The sequence below is a fragment of the Alligator mississippiensis genome, chromosome 3, assembly GCF_030867095.1.
Source record: "Alligator mississippiensis isolate rAllMis1 chromosome 3, rAllMis1, whole genome shotgun sequence".
In the NCBI taxonomy this organism is placed as follows: Eukaryota; Metazoa; Chordata; order Crocodylia; family Alligatoridae; genus Alligator; species Alligator mississippiensis.
In genome coordinates, this window is record NC_081826.1 from 255,954,803 (window position 1) to 255,975,921 (window position 21,119).

Consider the following 21,119-nt stretch of genomic DNA (forward strand, 5'->3'; position numbering starts at 1 on the left):
AATGAGATGCTACATCACCGCAGTGACACGCTATGGCAACGTAGCATCAGCAAGCACAAACCGTGACGCCAATGCTACTGCGCAGTAGGATTGGAAATAACCTGTGCACTGCCAAGACTCCGCAATAATGGCGGTTACTGCACAGTCATTTAGAACTTGCTAAAGTAAGTGCTAAATGACTGCGCAGTAACAACTGCGCAGCTGGCCACATGTGTAGATGCGCCCAGTGTCTACACATGCGGCCCTATTAGACCATAGTGAACTAATGAACGGTGCTGCAGGACAATACTTGTCAACACAAGTACTATCCTATGGTGGCATTATTTAGTGTGCCGCAATGAACATGTAGACGCTGACACAGTTGACTGGGGCATGAGGGTGCTTCAGTGCAGGGGCTGCCTGCTGGCTAGCCCTGCACTGGGACATCCTCATATTCCTCCATGGCACGCTGAGCTGGATTGGAGCAGCCCCGGACTGGCAGGCTGACTCCCAGAGATCCCTGACAGCCAGGGCTGCTCTGTCCCAGCTCAATGTGCTGCAGTCCCAAGCACAAGTGTAAACACTGTGCCCAGAAAGCAATAAACGCTGGTGCTAAGTGCACTAATATCACATGTAGACATGCCCTATAAATAGCAACCTACATACTGAAGGTTTGAATGACAAAGACCCCAAGCATGCTACAGAAGAAACAGCCTGAAAATGCTTTGTAATCCTCTTCTTTAATATCTACAATGTTCTATATCATCTCCCTTCCAAGTATAAATTAAATGCAGGGACAAAAATACATATTGTAAGAAATGAAAGTAAAACAGGGTTTAACCTGAGTGACTTACCTCATACTGAGGTAGTCAAGAGATATGCTCCAGAATCCAGCAAGATTATCAATATTATGCTTTTAATACAAGAGGTGAAATTGTGAATGTATGTAATTTTCCTCTGTATGAAGAGTTAAGATCTTTGAGTTCTTCTGTATTATGACAATATGTACTAACCAATCCAGCAAATTTTCCTACAGCTTCCTAGCTGCCTCTGCAAACTTATAAATAACATACAGCATGTTCCTTGTGTAATTAGATGGCACTCAAAGCATGGGTTTATTAATAGCTCAGAACAGCATGAAAGTTCATATTTACTGTGTTTCTATTTAAAAATGTATTTTGTTTGTACAAATTGAATCTTATGATACATTGTGATAAAAAGTCTTTGGTGCTCTGTGCTTATGAAAAACCTAGTTCCTCCTAGAGACATAAATTACTATAGAGGGCCAGATCCTCAGTCTAATGGGACCATGGATAAATCACCAGCTGAGGATGTAGTCAAAGTTAATGTATAGTTATTGAAATCTGACATTTTACAACTCACACAGCACAGGAGATTGTAGGTTTCCTTAATTCTAAAATGATTAAGTTAACATTTTAAAATATAGATAGAGGGTAACTTTAATATTTAATGTTATCATAAGAATTAAAGAGAGTTGGTTTTGCATCATTATACAAATCCATTTTCCTTATACTTTATCTGCCATAATGAGTCATTTAGATTTTTACCTGCTTCAGTAAGATGACTAGTCTTACACAAGAGATCTAATTTTCTGTTCCAAACACACAGATCACTCCCTCCAGACAACCATACATCCAGTCTTTGAAGAACCGTCAAACACTGCAGAACAAAATCAGATATATGTCCTTTGCAAAAGTTCATTGGGGAATTTTTAATGAAATTTTCATCATCTTTAAATAGGTATAGCGGCAGGTACTCTGAAACATGAGTGTTGAAATATCAATTTCTTGCAAAATACAGAATTTATATATGAAACATCATTATTTTACTAACACCACTGAAAGTCTTAATTTTTCAGAGATGTTCAATAGCTGAAGAGCCTACTGAAGACACTGAAAACCATGCAGAAAGGATGAAATTCTGGCCCCACTGAAGTTAATGACAAAAAATTCCTATTAATTTTAATAGGTATATCTAGCCTGTAAATGTACTATGCTAGCCAGCACCTTCAAACACTCCATACTGCTCCAGGCAGGTTACCTCCTAAACCAGAAGCAGAAGTCAGAAGCAGAACCAGCAGTCCAAAAAACGACTAGACAAAAGTCATGGATGATAGATCCAGTAGTTATTAAACAGAATGGTCAGGTATGTACCCTCTAGCATCTCTAAACCAATGACAGTGGATGACAGGGAGGGTTTAACAGGGAGATCATTCCAGATCAGAGGTCAGCAACATTTTTGGCCAGGGTGCCAAAAACACCCTGGCCTTGATCCACGCTTCAACTTGGCATGCCAGAGGCAGAAGGCAGGAGAGCCACAAGGGGCCAGATCCTCATTGCTGACAGAGAATGCAGGCACCTCCAGGTGGACAACAGGGGAGGGGCTGGTGTTGCACTGCCCCAGCCCCTTCCACAACATTCGCCCTGAGGTGTGCGCAGAGCCAGTGCCGGTTCTCTGCACATGGTACAGCTGTTTGCAGCCTGCCCACCACCTGTTGCAGCTGCCCAGAGCCCAAGCCGGCTATGGCAGGCAGGTGGGAGAACGCAAACAGCTGCACTAGGGTCCAGAGCTCTAGGGCAGCAGCAACTGAACATGCATCTCACAGAGCACAGCAGGGTAGGGGCCAGGGTTGCACTGCCCCAGGCCCCTTTCCAGCCATTCGCCTGGAACCATGCGAGCAGCCTGGGCTCTGTAGCTGGCAGCAACTGCCCAAAGCTCAGGCTGGCTGTGGTGCGCTGAGCAAAATGGCCTTGCATGCCATGCTCTGGCACACGTGCCAAGGGATGCCAACCCCTGCTCTAGATATACCATATGTTCTCCTGCCACTGTCAGAGAGCTAGTAGATGGACCATTGGTCTGACCACACACTGCACTTCTTATGTTCTTATAACTGTGTTCACTAGGTGTTGAGTCAATTAATTAACTATGAATTCTAGCAGGGCTAATTAGTTGGAGTACTGTGCCCCCAGAACCAATTTACCCTTAAGGTTGTCCTAGTATTGTTTCCTTATGACATCAGCTTTTGCAATTTTTCTTCTCTTTCATGGTCTCTCCCTGAAATGTTAAGTTCCTGACAAACAGATGTTTACAAAGGGTCAGTAGCTATTTGTTCATGACTATGAATGCACTTTATATCCCAGGACTTTCAGCACCTTCATTAGTTTTACAATAGTTCATCACAGCATGTTTTTTCTATTAAGCTTATATGAGTTTACTTTTTTTAAGGAGATAGATTGGAGTGTTGCATACTAGACTCAAATTAGATGATAACTACTAATGCTGTCTGCCACTCTGCACAGCTGGGTATATCTGCTAGGCTTGTCATTTTTGGCCCCACCCCTCGTTTCCAAAAAACAGTGCATGTGTAATCTCACAATCAGCTAAATTGCCAAGCCCAAGCCTCAATTAAGTCAGGCACGGAGAAGTGAGAGCATCTCTGCCTGGAAGCTGTGGTCTTCCAAGGCATTGCCACCAGATAACGAGAGCTAGCTTTCCACAGGTCAAAAACTATTCCAGGTCAGAAGCTGTAGGTTATGACTCATTACCCAAACTCATTAGTCAGGAGGCCTAACTAATCAACAAGTGTCCTGTAGACACAACTCCTTGATTATCTTCTTAGTTGTTGCCCGTCCCCCCCCCCCCCCGCATGTGTAAAGATGCCTTTTTGTTCTCAGTGTTTAGTTGTCGGTCCCTCCTCTACCTGTGAATGAAGCATCCTCAGCTAACTAAAGTGTAGACTGCTGTTCATTTTAATGCATTTGGTCTTCACATGTCTCATCTGCTTTTACTACATGTGTATTACACATACATAAGCTTAGAACACAACTGGAGTTTCTTCTTTACCTTCACAGTAGAGTGGAAGGAAGTTACTTTCTGAACTTGCCTGCCACTATTACAATCCCAAACCTGAATTCATTTATTAAGGAAAAAAAAAGATTACTATATTTAAAATGTCTTTGCTCTGTTTATAGAAATAAATATCCAGAGGCACATGTAAGTTTTCTAAATTACTGGCCCAATTTTCAATGTTTGGGCACTCTAAAATTTCACATTAGTATTTGTTATTATTAATAATTTATTACTTTTGTAGCAGAGGCCATAGCTAATCATGGACAGTAGATAACACAACGGGGCCCCAATTCTGATGATGGCCTTTGAATGGTACCATAACAATCACCAGCTGGCTTTGCCTGGCTCACCACTCCCTTTAAAATCAGTAAAATACTATTCAGGTTGAAGGATACAATAACTGTCCTATCAGCAGATGCTGTTAAGATCAAATGTTTTTCATCTTCACAAGCACTAGGTGAAGGAAAGGCTGTAACAGCTGTAATTTTGTGTGTGTGTCCATGTAGCTCAAATAGTTTTTCTCCAGTCTGAAAAATAAAAATGCATCAAAAAGTAAAATAAGAATAAAACTCTGAAAAGCACACAAATCCAATAAGATCTAGGTGCTTGTGTGCCTTATGAAAAGTAGAACTTACACTCCTAAATATAAGAAGATTCACTTCAACAAGCATATAACTTAAGTAGAAAATTCAATTCTCCTCCAAAGTTGGACATGCACAAGTTTTCCATCCATAAACAGTTTAAGAAAACATGCATATAATTTTATATACATTACTGTTACTTGCATATTCATTCTCACCCAGACATATTTCTACTCCAAATTTAAGTTATGAAGTATCTTTTATAACAATGAAGCATTCTACTAAAACTGTGAGCAGCGGAATGTATTTGTTTAGGAATATTTTTAATGAACCAACTACATAGTTGGGAGAGACATTAGACTATCTTTCAAGCACAAAATGCTCTTCTTCAAACCAAGGGCATTTTGTGCCTGAAAGCTTGACTAAAGTTGGAATGAGTTTACATGTGGTAAGCAAGTAAGGCTCTTTCCTACATAGTGGGTACATCTACACGTACACTTTACTGAGGAGTAGACCAATTAGTTCCACAGTAAAGTGTCACAGTCTACACGTGCGCCAGTATTAGGGAGCAGTAAACTGATTAACTTCAGTGTAGGATAGCACTGTCAGGGACAGTACTATCTTATGGCAGAATACTTTACTGTGCCAAAACGCACATGTAGATGATGACCATGGGTGTACATTGCGCCTGGTCAGCCCAGCCAATTGCTGTTGTCCCGGGAGTATGTGTAGACACTGCACCCAGGAGCAGCTGACTCCAGCTCAAACTGCTCCAAAGCTTATTGCATCACATTAATTGCACATGTAGATGCACCTAGTGTTAGGCATTTTAACTCTCACTGATTTCTATTTCATCACACAGATCTAATTTGTAAAGACGCCTTAGATGTGCTCCAGTGTGTGTGGGGGGGGGGAGGGGGAGGAAGAGGGGGTAAGGGTAATTAAAGCAGCTGTCTGGAGCTCTCTCAGATGCTCAGTTTCACATCCAACTTTTCTGAAGCTGACAAGCCTGAAACTTTCTAAATATTTTTATTTTTGTTCAATTAGACATCCCTATAAAACCAACTCTTATTTGTACTATCGTTTGTCTCCTGTGAATGAAGGCGCTCCTAGTCAATTCTGCAGGCACAACAATTGTATAATATGCTGCACACAGTTACATTAAGTTCAGTGGAGTGAACCTCCCTTTATGCTGGGTTGAAGAACAGAATCAGCCCCTCTCTCCCCAAATTCACCTCTGAAAAACCAAACTAACCTGAGCATTCCACAAAAATATAATTCCATCATCTCCTGCAGATGCAAATCTGGTAAAGAGCAGAAAAATAAAAAAGCAATGAGGAAGATGATAAAGAGATTTTCAGCATCACACTATACACCAATATTCACTAATTAAATACAAATAATTATTTCATTTACAATAAATTTTTATATTAACCTGAAGCATAAAAAGTTACCTGTAAACTCCAAGTAGTATTTAGAAACCAAGGTCACTGAATGTTAAATAATAAGCTAAGACTGTCTACCATTAAAGAAGAAGGCTCAAAAATAGTGTGCTATGAAATTTGTCACTTTTTGCAAGAGGACTGCAGAAACAATTTTCTTTCTGATCAGAAGTTTAATGTGGTGGTGGTTTTTCTTTAAACATAAAATAAAGACAAACTGATATTCTAGTAGCTTTTCTTCTATGCAAATGATTTAGAATAACATTTTAACAAGTTACAAAGCTGGGTTTCTTAGAGGTTAAATTCAGCCCCGGAGTGTTGGAATCCCACATTTTTCTAACGCCACGTTCTTTTAAGTAACTTAACACAAGAGCTGTCTTAGTGGCCAGGCTGAACTGCTGCATATAACACCTGCTAAAATCCACTAAGGGGCCTACCCTACATCTACAGTAGGAAAAATGGTTGGATTCTGGCCTGTTCCTAAATAGCTCATATTAAGCACAACCCAAATTTTTTCTAGTCTAGAAAGCACCCCTGTAAGCTTGCCTTAGGTTTGCCTACAATAGCAGCTTAGCAACCTGGCAACTGAACTATCAGCAAATAATTGTTACTAGTTTTTCTAAGACAGTCACCCTCTATCTAGTAACCGACACAAATCGTTCTGATATGTCCTAAAGATATTTGAATTCATCTCTTGATTAGGACTGTATTGACACTTGAATTTTTATTTGTGTTTTTGGCTGCAGCCAAGGATTAAATAACCAATATTTGTGTGACATTTAACTAGAATTTTCAATCGCATTAATTATCACTACAAAAAGTCCAACTGTAGACACTAGGAAATTATACAAAGCCTCTGGTGGAAGAAATAGAAGAGAGAGAGAAGCAGAAAGGAACAAAAAAGAAGAGATCCAATCAGACATATCAAAAAGTGTGTGGAAACTAAAATGTGGATGCTACTGATAAAATGAAAAAGGGAAAGGAAAGAAAAGGGTAAAGGGAAAAAGGAATGATGGTAATAAGTGTTAGGCAGATAGTTGGTAGAAAATGGTTTACTTTTTGAATGATCGAAATAGAACTTAGCTGGTATTGCATGGCATTGTGTTTAAAAAAACTGAACTGGATATGAATTAAGCCCCATGATATTCCTGTGAAGTAAGCAACATTTCAGGCAGAAATATTGCACAAATTCAATATAAGCAGCCCCTCGCTTTTAACAATCCCAACAGCAGAACTGATCTTTTCATTTTGATAATGAAGCAAACTGACAAACTCCATCAGGATGAACACCCTCTTTAAGCCAATGTTTCTTCTGATCCTATGGGGGCTTGTTACAACACAGTTGTCTTGTAGTTGCCCCCATTAACTGGAATCCTGTAAAAAATGTGTGTATGTGGTACAGGGGGGAGGGATTAATTTCAACATATCGACAGTTGATAGATACCAAAATAAAGGAAAATGAAAGATATGACAGCTTACCTCTTTCCTCTTACCTGCTCTTCCTATCCCCTATATCCAGAATTTTAAGGAAGAGGTATGGGGAAGTAGAGGGTGGCAGGGGTGTGTGGAGGGGATGGGTGTGTGAGAGGGGGGCGCGTGCCTGCTGGTACTGGGAGAAGCTGTCCGGACACTGGGGTTGCACCAGCGTGGGGGAGGCACCTGCCTCTCCAGCAGGGGAAGGGCACGGGGAGCAGGGAGCTGCATAGCTGGGCCAGTAGCACCAGGGTTGGTGCCTGTGCTCACAGAGGTGGGGCAGCCAGAAAATGCTGCAGGGAGCAGGGGGATGCGGGTCAGGAGTGAGGGACACCAGTAGGACTGGGAGGGCAGGGGGCTGCGGGTCAGGAGTGAGGGGCAGTGGCAGGGCTGTGGGTCAGGAGTGCAGGGTACAGGCAGTGCCAGGGGACTGTGGGTTGGGAGTGAGGGGTATCAACATGATCTGCAAGGTGGGGTACTGTGGATCAGGAGTAAGAGGCAGCAGCAGGGCATATCACTGCTCTCTCCCCCACACACACACGTACACAATCATATTACCCCCCACCCCAACAGGTGTTTTCTTTTTTGAAACTGGAAATACAGTAACCCTAGTCTGAAAGCCCCCCGTAACTTTTGTGAATTAAGTACTACCCCATTTCAAAACTAATTTAGTTATTATAATGCTTACCTGCTTGGACAAATGACTAGGGAGGGATACAAGAGTACTGCTTGGGCATGCAGGGATAAAAATCAGGAAGGCTGAAATGCAATTGGAGTTACAGGCTAATGTGAAGGCTAACTACAGTAAAATCCCTGTTTTTCGGCATTCTATTAGCTGGTATACTCTATTAACCGGCACTGCGCTGCCACCATCCACCACTCTGCCCCACCACTGCTGCGTGCAACCCCCCCATGCCACCACTACTGCCATCCACCACCCCGCTCTGCCACCACCACATGCAAGCCCCCCACCCGTGGCTTTGCTATTTTTAGATAACTGGCATTTTTACATTAATGGCACCCACCATTCCCTACTCATGCCGGATAATGGAGATTTTACTGTAGAAGGGTTTCTACAAGCATGTTATCATCAAGAGGAAAATCAGGGAAGGTGTGGGTCCCTTGGGGGAGGCAACCTAATGACAGTCAATGCAGAAAAGGCTAAAGTAATCTAGGCCTTTTTTAACTGAGTCTTCACAGGGAAGGGCAGCTTCCAGACTATTGCAAGCAGAAGCACAGTTTGGGGAGAAGGTGAGCAGCCAACAGTGGCAAAAGAACAGGTTAAGGACTATTTAGAAAAGCAGGACATGTACAAATCCATGGGGTCACCAGACACAATGCATCTGAGTATGCTGAGGGAGCTGGCTGCTGTGACTACAAAGCCACTGGCCATTATTTTTGAAAACTAGTGGAGACTGGGAGAGGTCCTGGACAACTGGAAAAGGCAAATATAGTGCCCATCTTTTAAGAAAGGGAAAAATGAGGATCCAGGGAACTAGACTGGTCAGCTTCACCTCAGTCCCTGGAAAAATCATGGAGCAGGTCCTCAAGGAATCCATTTCTAAGTACTTGGAGGAGGAGAAAGTGATTAGGAACAGTCAGCATGGACTCATCCAGGGCAAGCCAAGACTGACCAATCTGACTGCCTTCTACGACAATCCTCTGTGGACACGGGGAAAGCAGTGGACATGATATAACTTGACTTTAACATGACTTTTGATACAGCCTCCGACAACATTCTCATAAGCAAGCTAAGGAAGTATAAGGATGAACAGACTGTAAGGTGGATTTAACTAGAATTTTCAATCACGTTAATTATCACTACAAAAAGTCCAACTGTAAACACTAGGAAATTATACAAAGCCTCTGGTGGAAGAAATAGAAGAGAGAGGGAAGCAGAAAGGAACAAAAAAGAAGAGATCCAACTTCCTGGATCGTTGGCTTCATAGGGCAGTAATCAATCACTTGATGTCCAGTTAGCAGCCAGTACCCAGGGAAGTGCCCCAGGGGTCAGTCCGGGGGCCAGTTTTGTTCAATATCTTCATCAATGATCTGGAACATGGAATTGAGTGCACCCTCAGCAAATTTGCAGATCGACGCTAAGCTGGGGGAAGTACTAGATACGCTGGAGGATAGACCTTGACAGATTGGAGGATTGGACTAAAAGAAATTGGCATGCATCCCCAGAGAGTGGTGGTGGACAGGCCATTTTCAACCTGGAGGGATGTGGGCAGTGGGGTTCCCCAGGGCTCAGTCCTCGGGCCCGCACTGTTCACCATCAGTGACTTGGACGAGGGAGTGAAAAGCACCTTATTCAAATTCGTGGATGACACTAACATGTGGGGAGAAGTGGGCATGCTAGAGGAGAGGGACAGGCTACAACAAGATCTGGACAGGTTACAGGGGTGGGCAGCCGAGAACAGAATGGGTTTCAATACTGACAAGTGCAAGGTACTGCACCTGGGGAGGAAGAACCAGCAGCATACCTACAGGCTAGGGAACTTCCTTCTCATCAGCACAGAGACAGAAAAGGACCTTGGAGTCATTGCTGATTCCAAGATGAACATGGGCTGCCAATGTGAGGATGCGGTCAGAAAGGCTAACCGCATCTTGTCATGCATCCACAGATGCATCACGAGCAGGTCCAAGGAGGTGATCCTCCCCCTCTATGTGACATTGGTCAGGCCGCAGTTGGAGTACTGCATCCAGTTCTGGGCGTCGCACTTCAGGAGGGATGTGGACAGCATTGAGAGGGTCCAGAGGAGGGCCACTCGCATGATCAGGGGGCAGCAGGCAGGCCCTAAGAGAGAAGGCTACAGGACCTGAACCTGTTCAGCCTCCACAAGAGAAGGCCAAGAGGGGATCTGGTGACTGTCTATAAACTGGCCAAGGGGGACCAGCAAGCAATGGGAGAGCCCCTGTTCCCCCAAGCACTACCATTAGTAACAAGAAATAACAGCCACAAGCTGACCAAGACTAGATTCAGGCTAGATACCAGGAGGCACTACTACACGGTCAGGGTGACTAGGTTCTGGAACAAACTTCCAAGAGAAGTGGTGCTCGCTCCTACCCTGGGGGTCTTCAAAAAGGAGGCTAGATAATCACCTAGCTGGGGTCATTTGACCCCAGCTTTCTTTCCTGCCATGGCAGGGGGTCGGACTTGATGATCTGCTCAAGTCCCTTCCAGCCCTACCAACTATGAAACTATGAAATCTCAGGATGTTCAATAAAGGACAAGTGCAAAGTCTTGCACTTAGGATGGAACAATCCCATGCACCAGTACAGGCTGGGGACCAACTAGCTAAGCAGTAGCTCTGCAAAAAAAGGACCTGGGGGTTACCATGGAGATAATAAGTTGAACATGAGTCAACACTGTGCCCTTGTTGCCAAGATGGCTAACAGCATGCTGGGCTACTTTGGACGAAGTGTTACCAGCAGGTCAAGGGAAGTGATTCTTTCCCTCTATTCAGCACTGGTGAAGCCACATCTGGAGTACTGTGTCCAGTTTGGGGCCTCCCACTACAGAAAGGATGTGGACAAATTGGAGAGAGTCCAATGGGGGGCAACAAAAATGGTTCAGGGGTTGGGGAACTGGGCTTATTTAGTCTGGAGAAGAGAAGACAGAGAAGATTTAATAGCAGCCTTCAAAAACCTGAAGGAAGATTCCAAAAAGGATGGAGCTGGGCTGTTCCCAGTGGTGGCAGATAACAACAAAGAGCAATGGTCTCAAGCTGCAGCAGGGGAAGTTTAGATTAAAAACTTTCTTACCAGGAGGTTAGTAAAGCACTGGAAGAGGTTCTCCAGAGAGGTTGTGGAATCTCCATCCTTGGAAGTTTTTAAGACCCAGCTAGACAAAACATTGGCTGAGATGATCTAGTTGGGGATGGTCCTGCTTTGAGCAGAGGACTGGGCTAGATGACCTCCTGCAGTCCTTTCCAACCCTTATTTTCTATGATTCTAAGAGGGACTGAGAAGGAGGAGGAGCAGCCAGCAGAGAAAAGCCTGTGCTGCTGTGAGTAGGGGGAGGAATGAGATCTCTGGAAGACAGAAGGACAAGGAGTGGAGCAAGGCCAGGGCCTAACAAACAAACAACCATTACAACAGATGACAACAAGAAGGACACTACAGCACAAGCTGCAGGAATGGAGCTCCCTCAATGTGATAGGAAACCAAGGACCTCCAGTGGAGGGCTGAAATACCTGTACACAAATGCCAGAAGCATAGGAACAAACAGGAGGAACTGCCCCTCCTGCTTTCCAGCAGGGACTACGATATCATAAAGATAACAGAGACCTGGTGGGACTCTACCCACTATTGGATCGTAGCTATAGAGGGCTACACCCTGCATAGGGAAAAAAGGTGGAGGTAAAGCTCTATATGTAAAAGAGCAGTACACCAACTTGGAAGCTGAAATTGGTAGTAAGGAAGGGTGACTTGAGACTCTCTGGGTCAAGATATGGGGAGGATGTGGCAAAAGGGACTTAACTGTAGGAATATATTACAGACCTCTGAATCAAGATGAGGCGCTAGATCTGGAATTCTCCAGAGAACTGAAAGAGGCTGCAAGAGCACAGGATATGGTCATCAAGGGTGACTTTAACTAACCAGACATCTCCTGGGAAAAACACTCCGCCAGATCTGACCAGTCGCATAGATTCCTGACTTGTATCGACGAGCTCTACCTGTTTCAGGAAGTATATGGATCGACCAGAGGAAATGCCCTTCTAGATTTAGTTTTGGCCAAGGGGGACAACCTGGTGAGTGATCTGATGATACAGGGTAACCTAGGCGACAGTGACCATGACACTATCACTTTCACTGTCCATCACAGGGCTGGGAAATCTGTCAGTAAGGTACAAATTCTTGACTTCAATAAGCTAAGGGCTTTAGTGAGTAATGCCCTATGGGATCATGGACCAAGGGGAAAGAGCGTGGATAAAGAGTGGGTGTTCCTCAAGGATACAATCCTCAGTGCACAGAAGTTGTCTATACCTGTATGCAAAAAAAGTGGCAAAGGGGCCAGGAGGCCATGTTGACTCAATAGGAAAGTTGCAATTCTTCTGAAAAAGAAAAAGGAGGCTTACCAGTGATGGACACTAGAAATAGGCCCCAAGGAGAACCACATAATACTGGCCCACACCTGGAGGAAGCAGGTTAGAAAAACAAAGGTGGTGACTGAATTCAGGTTAGCGACTGAAATCAAGGACAATAAGAAGTCCTTCTATAGGTGCATAGGTAACAGGAAGAAAACAAGTGGAAATGTGGGACCACTGCCCAATGCATCTGGACAACTGATCACAGATACCAAGAAGAAAACTGAACTCCTGAATGAGTACTTCGAATCTGCATTCCACCAGTCTACGAGTGATAGCCTGCCCGATGCAAATATGACACGGAATAGTCAGAGTAAAGAAGACTGCATACCAACAGTCAACGTAGGCCTGGTAAAAGAACTGCTGGAGAGGCTGGATACCTTTAAGTCAGCAGGACCGTATGAACTCCATCCGAGAGTGCTGAATGAACTAGCTGAAGTTATCGCAGAACCGCTTGCCAACCTCTTTGAGAATTTGTGGCACTCGGGAGAGGTACCAGAAGACTGGAAGAAAGACCAAGTTGTCCTCATCTTCAAGAAGGGGAGGAGAGAGGACCCAGGGAACTACAGGCTGATCAGCCTGACCTCAATTCCAGGAAAAATCCTCAAAAAATTTCTCAGGGAATCCATATGTGATAAGCTAGTAGAAAGCAACATTGTGAATGACAGCCAGCACAGTTTTGTCATGGGTAGGTCATGTCTGACTGACCTCATCTTCTATGACCAGGTTATTCACCACCTGGATAAGGGAAATGAGGTTGATGTGATTCACTTGGACTTTAGGAAGGCCTTTGACTTGGGGTCCCATGAGGCTTTCAAGGTAAAACTAGGGGACTATGGGCTCAACAATTCAATGGACAGATGGGTGGGGAACTGGCTACAGGGTTGGACCCAGAAATTACTAGTAGATGGGTCTGTGTTGACCTGGAGGAAGGTAGCCAGTGGGGTCCCCCAGGCTTTGGTACTTGGACCAGTGCTTTTCAACATCTTCATCAATGATTTAGATGTGGGGGTGAAAAGCACACTTGCAAAGTTCACCAATGATGCTAAGCTGTGGGGAAGCGCCATGCATCAAGGTAGGCTGACAATCCATGCAGACTCAGACAGATTAGTTAGATGGGCGGACCAGAACCAGATACAGTTCAACACCAAGAAGTGTAAAGTGCCCCATCTGGTGCTACGCTAGCTAGCACCACATCCAGAAGAGACCTGAGGGTCACAATTGACCATAAAATGAATACGAGCCACCAGTGTGATACGACAGTTAGCAGAGCAAACAATATGCTGGCATGCATCAACTGATGCATCTCAAGCAAAACTAAGGAAGTTATTCTCCTGCTCTACTCAGCATTGGTGAGACCGCAGCTGGAGTACTGTGTCCAGTTCTGGGCGCCACACTTCAAGAAGGATGTGGAGAAGCTTGTGAGAGTCCAGAGAAGAGCCACCCATATAATTAGAGGCCTGAAGAGCAAGACATATGAGGAAAGGCTGACAGATATGGGACTGTTCAGCCTAAAAAAGAGAAGACTTCAGGGGATTTGGTGGCAGCTTACAGATATATCAGGGGAGAGTATCAACATAGCCGCTAGGCAAACAACTATATACCAAAGTGGCACTGGGGAAAACCAGGAGCAACAGTCATAAACTCCTAGAAGAAGGTTTCAGACTGAATATAAGGAAAAACTTCTCCATGGTTTGTGTGACCCAGCTCTGGAATAGACTCCCAGCAGAGGTGGTGCAAACACCCTGGAGATCTTCAAAAGGAGACTGGATACACACCTTGCTGGGGTTTTTTGACCCCAGAAGTCTTTCCTGCCCAGAGCAGGGGGCCTGCTAGACCCAATAATCTCACAGGATCCCTTACAGCCCTAAACTTCTGTGAATCTGTGTGAGTGGCTGGCAGGGAAGAGCCACTTATCTCCACTTTACTACCCTTTATCTCCTCGATGGATCTTGGGTTCCTCTTTCCCACAGCACCCTTCAAAGGCAGCCACGGTTCCTTGGTTAAGAATCCCTGGTACAAGCACTTGCTTCACAAAATCCAACACAGCTATCATGCTAGTCACTGCTCTCAACAGCCAAGACACAACTGGCTAGGCAAAGAAAATGAACAATTCTTAAGCTACAGTATGTTCCTCCAATCACAAGTCAAGGCCCATTTGTACAGTAGCATAAAATATTCTGTATTAGTGCTATAGTTCTGTATTAGTGCTATATTGCATCTATTCTCCCCTGCTATCAATCTAGGGATAAAAAAGCTGTACTAACATTTTAAAATTGAAAATAAGTTGTAGATTCACTGGCTAAATGAATAGGAAACACTATATACAAGGTCAATCTAGCCTGGTGTCCTGTCTCTGAAGTAATCTGTCCAGTGTTTCAGAGGAAAATACAAGAAACCCCCAAATAAATTAATGTAGGATGCCCCTGCCTATGAGGGAGCTCCCATGAACTCCAGGCACCAGTGGTTAGCTCACACTGTAAGAAGGGGTAAGATCCCTTCTAATCTTTTTATCCTATCTCATGTGAATGTTCTCATTACCCATGGAAATAAATACCTGCATTTAATCTAATTTTTCTTCTGAGAATGAGAGCATTAGATGAGAATTCTGTGTTGTGTAAATAGGTTGCTTTTCAAACTTATTTTCTAGGATGTTGCTTTGTTCTGCCATTTGAACCAAGTTTACCTAATATACTTTTTCTACACCATTCATTATTTTGTATACATCTATCAAGTCCCCTCTCCTTCTTCTTTAACAAATCTTTTCTATTTCCCTTCATTTAACATGCTTTATATGGCTCTATTGAGGTGAGATTCCCACCTTTGGATCCCTTCTATTTCTGCTATATCTTGTTTGATATAAGGATGAGACCCCTAGCACAATCAGCCACTCTCATTTTACACACGACCACTTTAAATCTGGAAGCCTATTTTCAGTGAAGGATGGGAGTATGAGCCGCCTGAACAAAGTTCTGAAAAGAAACCTGACCTTTGAAAGAGAAGGCATGTGTATTTCATCAAAACAGAAGATGTACAGGGTGTTTTTTTAAAAATAGGATTTCTTTTTAAGTATAAAGGTATAGTGTTGAACCAGCCATCCTACAGACATATTTTGTTCACCAAGCTGGAGTTTCATGGGTCACCTGATTCTTTTCCAGTCATGATCACCATCCTCTATAACCTTGTCTGCTTCCTAGAGGAGCAAGCAATGGTCAAATGAGCAACAAAGAAAGGTATTCTTAAAATGTGTTATGAACTCTGTTTAGTTTAATGTGTCAAATACTTGAGTATTACATGCAATTTTATCTCAGCCCATTTTTTGGAAGACTCTTGCTGAGGCTTAGCCTTCTTTAGTGATCTTACAATCAATATGACCCTCACTTCATGTTCAAAAATACAAAAGAAAAGAAGAAAAAAGCAGCTGTCTCTTAGGTTGATACAGGATTTATTTAGTATCTTCAAAAACCAATCTGAGAAAATTTTCCACTTGCTGGTTTTAGCTGAGCCACCGAGAAAACAAGAAAATCCTTCTGCAAAATTCTCAATAAGATGATATTATCTAAAGACCTGAAGCGTGAAACCTGGCTTACAACAGTTGACAGAAAACACACAATGGAATAGCTACAAAAACTAAATAAAAACATTGCAGAAACAGAGTAACAATACTAATTTTATTGAAAGAAGCAAGTGAAAAAATATCATCAGCTGTTTAACAATGCAGAAACTACTATAGTCATGCTAAATGAAACCCTGAAATGACTATTCAAAACAGCAAACTCACCTAAATTGCTCAAACTCTCAGTAACAGTAAGCACCTACAGGATATTAATGCAATATTTCTTATCCATATGTGATTTGTTAACCTGCCTTCAAACTGACCATCTAAAATTTGGTTTTATATGGATTATTATTTGTCTATTGCTACCAGTGTTTTTGATAAATTATGATGAAAACATGTCTTTCCCCCAATAATGGAAGGTTTCTTAGGATTACCAGGTGCCTCTGCACTGACAAAAGGATGCTGCAGGATTTCTATTTGAAAATCTGGTTTTATAAGAATAAGTAGATCAACAGTGTATGTGTTCTGAAAACTACGTTGAAGAAATATTAATAAGACTAGTCTGGAAGTGATATAGAGACAACACAGCTCACCAGAAAAAATCTGACAATCTTCTGGGGGGCCTACTCTTATATTACTTAGAAAAATAAGTCTTAAGGAAATAGATGCATATTTTCTATAATAGCTAAATAACACATACATAAGCAATTTACAAGATATATACTGGACAGCTCAAGAAGCCTCTGTGGGCCATTTTGCAGAACTGATAATTTTTTAAACAACTGCAAACCTATTCAAGCTGTAGGACAACCCACATACACAGGAATCCAGCTACTAGACTGCAAAGACTACATCAGAGAAAGACTTCTACAACAAAGTAACTGTAACCTAGAGGAACTACACTGAACTAACAGCCAGGAGGCCATAACATAAAATCTCATCTCTGCCATTTTCCATTTCTACGGGCACATCTACGCATGCATTAATGCGCTATAGTTACTACACATTAAGTACAGTACCTGTACAGGTTTCCCTCGCTTTATGCTGTACATGTGTTCCTGGAAAATGGCGCCTAACTCAAATTCGCATAAGGGAACCCACTTTACAATGTAACGAATCAGGATATGCTCCAAGACCTCGACTGTACCAACCCCCAGACCCATTTCTACCACTTTTACAAGACAATCTTTGTACTCACCAACAGCAGACAGTACACACAAGCACAGGGCACTGTCATAATGGGGATGGCAACTACAGAAATGTGTCACAGACAATGAGCGAGGAGCACAGATTTACACAGGAGACTACTTTGGTGTGTATCACTCCCACAATGCACCACACAAAGCAGCTGACTCCAGGCTTCTACCACACCGATCACATAAGAGTGAATTTACCTCGCATACAGCAAATTTTTGGTATAAAAAAAGTAATTGCATAAGAGTGAATTTGCACATACAGAACCCACATAAAGCGAGGGAAATCTGTATAAGCAAGTACTAAATCAATGTGCAGTACCTGGCGCTACTGCACAGAAGCACTAGCACACAGCTTTATAGCGATGCTAACTACACATCAGCCTAATACTACTGTGCAGTAGTGTATTAGCAAGGTTTTTGCCATGACACGGTATTGTGCAGTAGTATTAAGCTACTGTGCAGTTAGTGTCTCATGTAGATATGCCCTATGTGTAGCCTATTGGTAAATAAGTATCTTAAGCCCCCACCTGTCGGACCTAAAAATGGCTGCTACAGCCCCCAGCTACAGACACTTGCTATGTTAGCTCACATGTTTAGCACTGGAAAGCCTCAATTCAACTGGCATGTCAGCTAATAAGCAGTTGTCACATAAGCACTTCATAAGTGATATTATTATTGAATAAGATTTTAAATCAAGTTTTCAACCTTTTTAGACTCAAGGCACTCCTTGGAAAATGCTAGCTCTTAGTTTTCACTCAATTTTTGACTACAGAAAAATAATAGAGCAATTCTTTTGTTGCAAGGAACTCAGGAACACCACAACAGGTCAGAAGATTTTTGACACTATGAATGCCTATTTGAAATCTTTGAGTTTCTCTTATAAATAGTGTTTGCAAACCCAACAGTGCTAACACTATATGGCACCCTCTGGCACCCCTTGAAATAATCTTAAGGCATGCCAGAGTGCTGCGGCACCCTGGATGACAACAACTGTTTTAGATCCCTGCCCAATAAGGCTGTTGAGTATTCCCACATTTCCCAAGGTCACCTCAGGCAAAGCTGGGGACAGAACCCAGGTCTTTAATGTTAACTGCAACAAGCCTTATTTATTCACTAATTCTGCATTTGAAATGCCCATGCTAAATCAGCATGCTGCATCTGGTTTGTAACCATTCTTCTAGGGATTAGAAAACTCCCTTCCCTAGAGCATAAACTTCAGCTCAAATAGTTAAAACAGGACTATCTTATAAATAAACAAGAACTGAGGTCATAATGGAAAGTGTTAGGGACCATATCAATGAAGACACAGAGCTGAAAATGAAAAAAGGAAACAAGGGGAACAGCAAAGACTATGAGATGCATAGCAAGTGGAAAAGAGAAGCAAGAAGAAATCAAAGGAAAAGTGGGATGGGGAGGTGGGAGCTTTGGCAGCAGCATTATGAATAGAACAAAAGTGGTGAAAAGGTGAGAAACTGAGAAGCCAGACAATTATAGGCTCCAGTATTTCAACAGTGGCTACGGTTATAAATAGATGGATTTGGGTAATATTAAAAATAGCAGAAAGGGAAGGCTTCCCAGAAGACTAGAAGTAGTTGGAGAAGGTGTGTAAAGTCTAGGAGAGTGGAAAAATGTGGATTGGGTTGAACCACACTAAGATAAGCATATTTAACTGCTGTCTTTTATCTGGGATAACAGTAAAACACCATTAACTTCCTTTATGAAAGCAAGCAGCTGAAATAAAAGCAGTCTTCATACCCAACACACAAAACTCCTATGTTTATAAAAGTAATGCAGAGTTAAGTGGGTGAATGTGTATCTATGCATATGCATGTTACACACGTGTTGAGAAAAACAAATGCATGTGAAGAAAAAAAAGCCAGAGTTCAGAAACAGACTAAGAAAAAATCCATGTGTAGCCCTGGAGGAAACTTAGAAAGTGTGCTTTGGGCTGAAAAAGGTGTGGAGCTATGAGCAGGGCAGTTTGATTCTTCCTATGCTCAAGAAAGCAAGACTGCATTCTTGTAAATAAAAAGAAATGCTTCAAAGAAACCAGATTCTATGACCAATTTCTCCTCCTAAATGAAATAATCTATGAGAGCCTGAATTCTGGTTAACTGCTCGGGTCAAAGGGAGTACCCATATAATAACAAAAGGAGATATGGGAAAGAATTTACAAGGAAAAGTAATTCATTTCTGGATAAATCAATTTTGAACTGAAAGCAGGACTTAGTAGAATGTCAGAAGGCACTGTACAGCATTTAGGTTACTGGTATAAAAAGATGACTGAAAAATTGGAAAGCAAACAAAAAGGGGCATGAAAATGTTCAAGGATCCCAGTGTGATTTACAAACACCAGCACACAACCTCTGTCTGATGAAGGGAAGTATTTATCCTCATGTTATAGGAACCTGATGCACAGAGAGATATTAAGAAATATGACCAAAGAACTCAAGAACATACCCTATGCACTATACAAGGGGTGCTCAACCCCAGCCTACCAGCCAGATCTGGCTCCTGATGCCATGTCATCCAGCCCATGGGGCTTTTCATGGATCTATAGGGAGCCCTGCAGCCATGACCCCACGCCAGATAGGGCACACAGGGTGATATGGGCCCTGATCCAGTGCATGGGGCCAGGCAGGGGAGGTACAGACCCTGATCCTGGTGCCAGGGGGCAGCAAGGGCCTGGGGCCCAGAACCCAGGGCTAGATCCTAGAGCACAAGGCTGGGCAGGGGCAGCACAGGACCCAATCCCGCATGAGGTGCACTGAGGACATTGTGGAGCGCTGGCAGTTCCAATCCAGTGTGCAGGCCCAATCTTGGTGCACAGGGCTCAATCCAGCCTGCAGATTGCCCTGTGCCACTCATCTGGCCCACAGGGCCAAAAGGTTGAACATCACTGATCTGTTCGAGTTGCAGATCAGTATCAAATTCTGTAAAAGTGTAGTTGTGAGACAGTTGTTTATGTAGTTTTAGGATAGGTTAGACAAGAATTTGTAGTGGATGGTTTGGATAGGCATATTCCTGCCTTGCACAGCTGGACAAGATGACCTCCAAAGGTCCATTCTAGCCCTATGTTTCTATCATTCTTCCAAAAGGAGCATTAAAATACAGGTCTGGATTATCCAATCATATACACTTAGTTTCTGGCAGAAGAGGTAGATTGAAATGTTTCATAATTTTCACAACTTTCCTGTTCCCAAGGATGCAGCAAAATAATCAGAAAAAAAAACCAATCTCTTACCGATATTCATCTATCTGTACTAGAAATCGCACTATATCTTGATGACCTCTTAGCACAAGGAGCTCAGTGTAAGGATTCTGAATTTGTTCTTCACCTATGGTCTGCACAGACGATTTCTAAAAATCCATCAAATAAGAGACGTTAATCATGACTGTACTTACAGAATTGCTTTTAATAAAGTCTTTAGCCACATCTACCTTTATCTGTCTATTTTTTAATATATGGTTAATTTTAAAGATATATCAAACTTATGGTCTAACCCAGGGGTTTTCAACTGGGGGTACTCATACCCCTGGGGGTACTTGGGAAGGCCTCCGGGGGTACTCGGCAGTGAATGCCACTGCCATTTTCCCCGCTGCTGTACTGCCGCCACTTTGATCAGCTGCTGGGGGACTCAGCCCCCCCGGCTCGTCGACCGCCAGGGGACTCCTTCCTTCTCAACCAGCTGCCCGGGGAACACTGACCCAAAAAAGTCGAAAACCCCTGGTCTAGCCTATCCATTCCCTTAATGCAAATTATGCATCTCATTATTTAATAAAAGTAGATTATTTCATAACATGTATTTTGAGTTACAGTTTAAAATGGTAAAAAACCTCCATACTGAACAATTAACCTTTTTTTTTAGACCACCATATTAAGTCAAGAAACCAATTTAGTTAATGACAACTAATCCTTTTGACTT

At 42.8% G+C, this 21,119-nt stretch overlaps 1 protein-coding gene across 3 annotated transcripts in view; it reads right to left on the reverse strand.

Moving 5' to 3' along the window:
• WDR41 (WD repeat domain 41) overlaps positions 1-21,119 on the reverse strand; it is a 99,260-nt gene that overhangs the window by 70,884 nt on the left and 7,257 nt on the right. For all 3 annotated transcript variants that reach the window (XR_002088703.2, XM_014594745.3, XM_006268181.4), the window contains exons 2-6: positions 20,438-20,553; positions 5,686-5,734; positions 4,245-4,376; positions 3,844-3,906; positions 1,548-1,659 (exon numbers count right to left, since the gene is read on the reverse strand). Coding sequence is in view for 2 of the 3 variants with exons in the window: in XM_014594745.3 (XP_014450231.1) it covers positions 1,548-1,659; positions 3,844-3,906; positions 4,245-4,376; positions 5,686-5,734; positions 20,438-20,553 (472 nt within the window). In the remaining variant the exon portion in view is untranslated. The remainder of the gene's footprint in view (positions 1-1,547; positions 1,660-3,843; positions 3,907-4,244; positions 4,377-5,685; positions 5,735-20,437; positions 20,554-21,119) is intronic.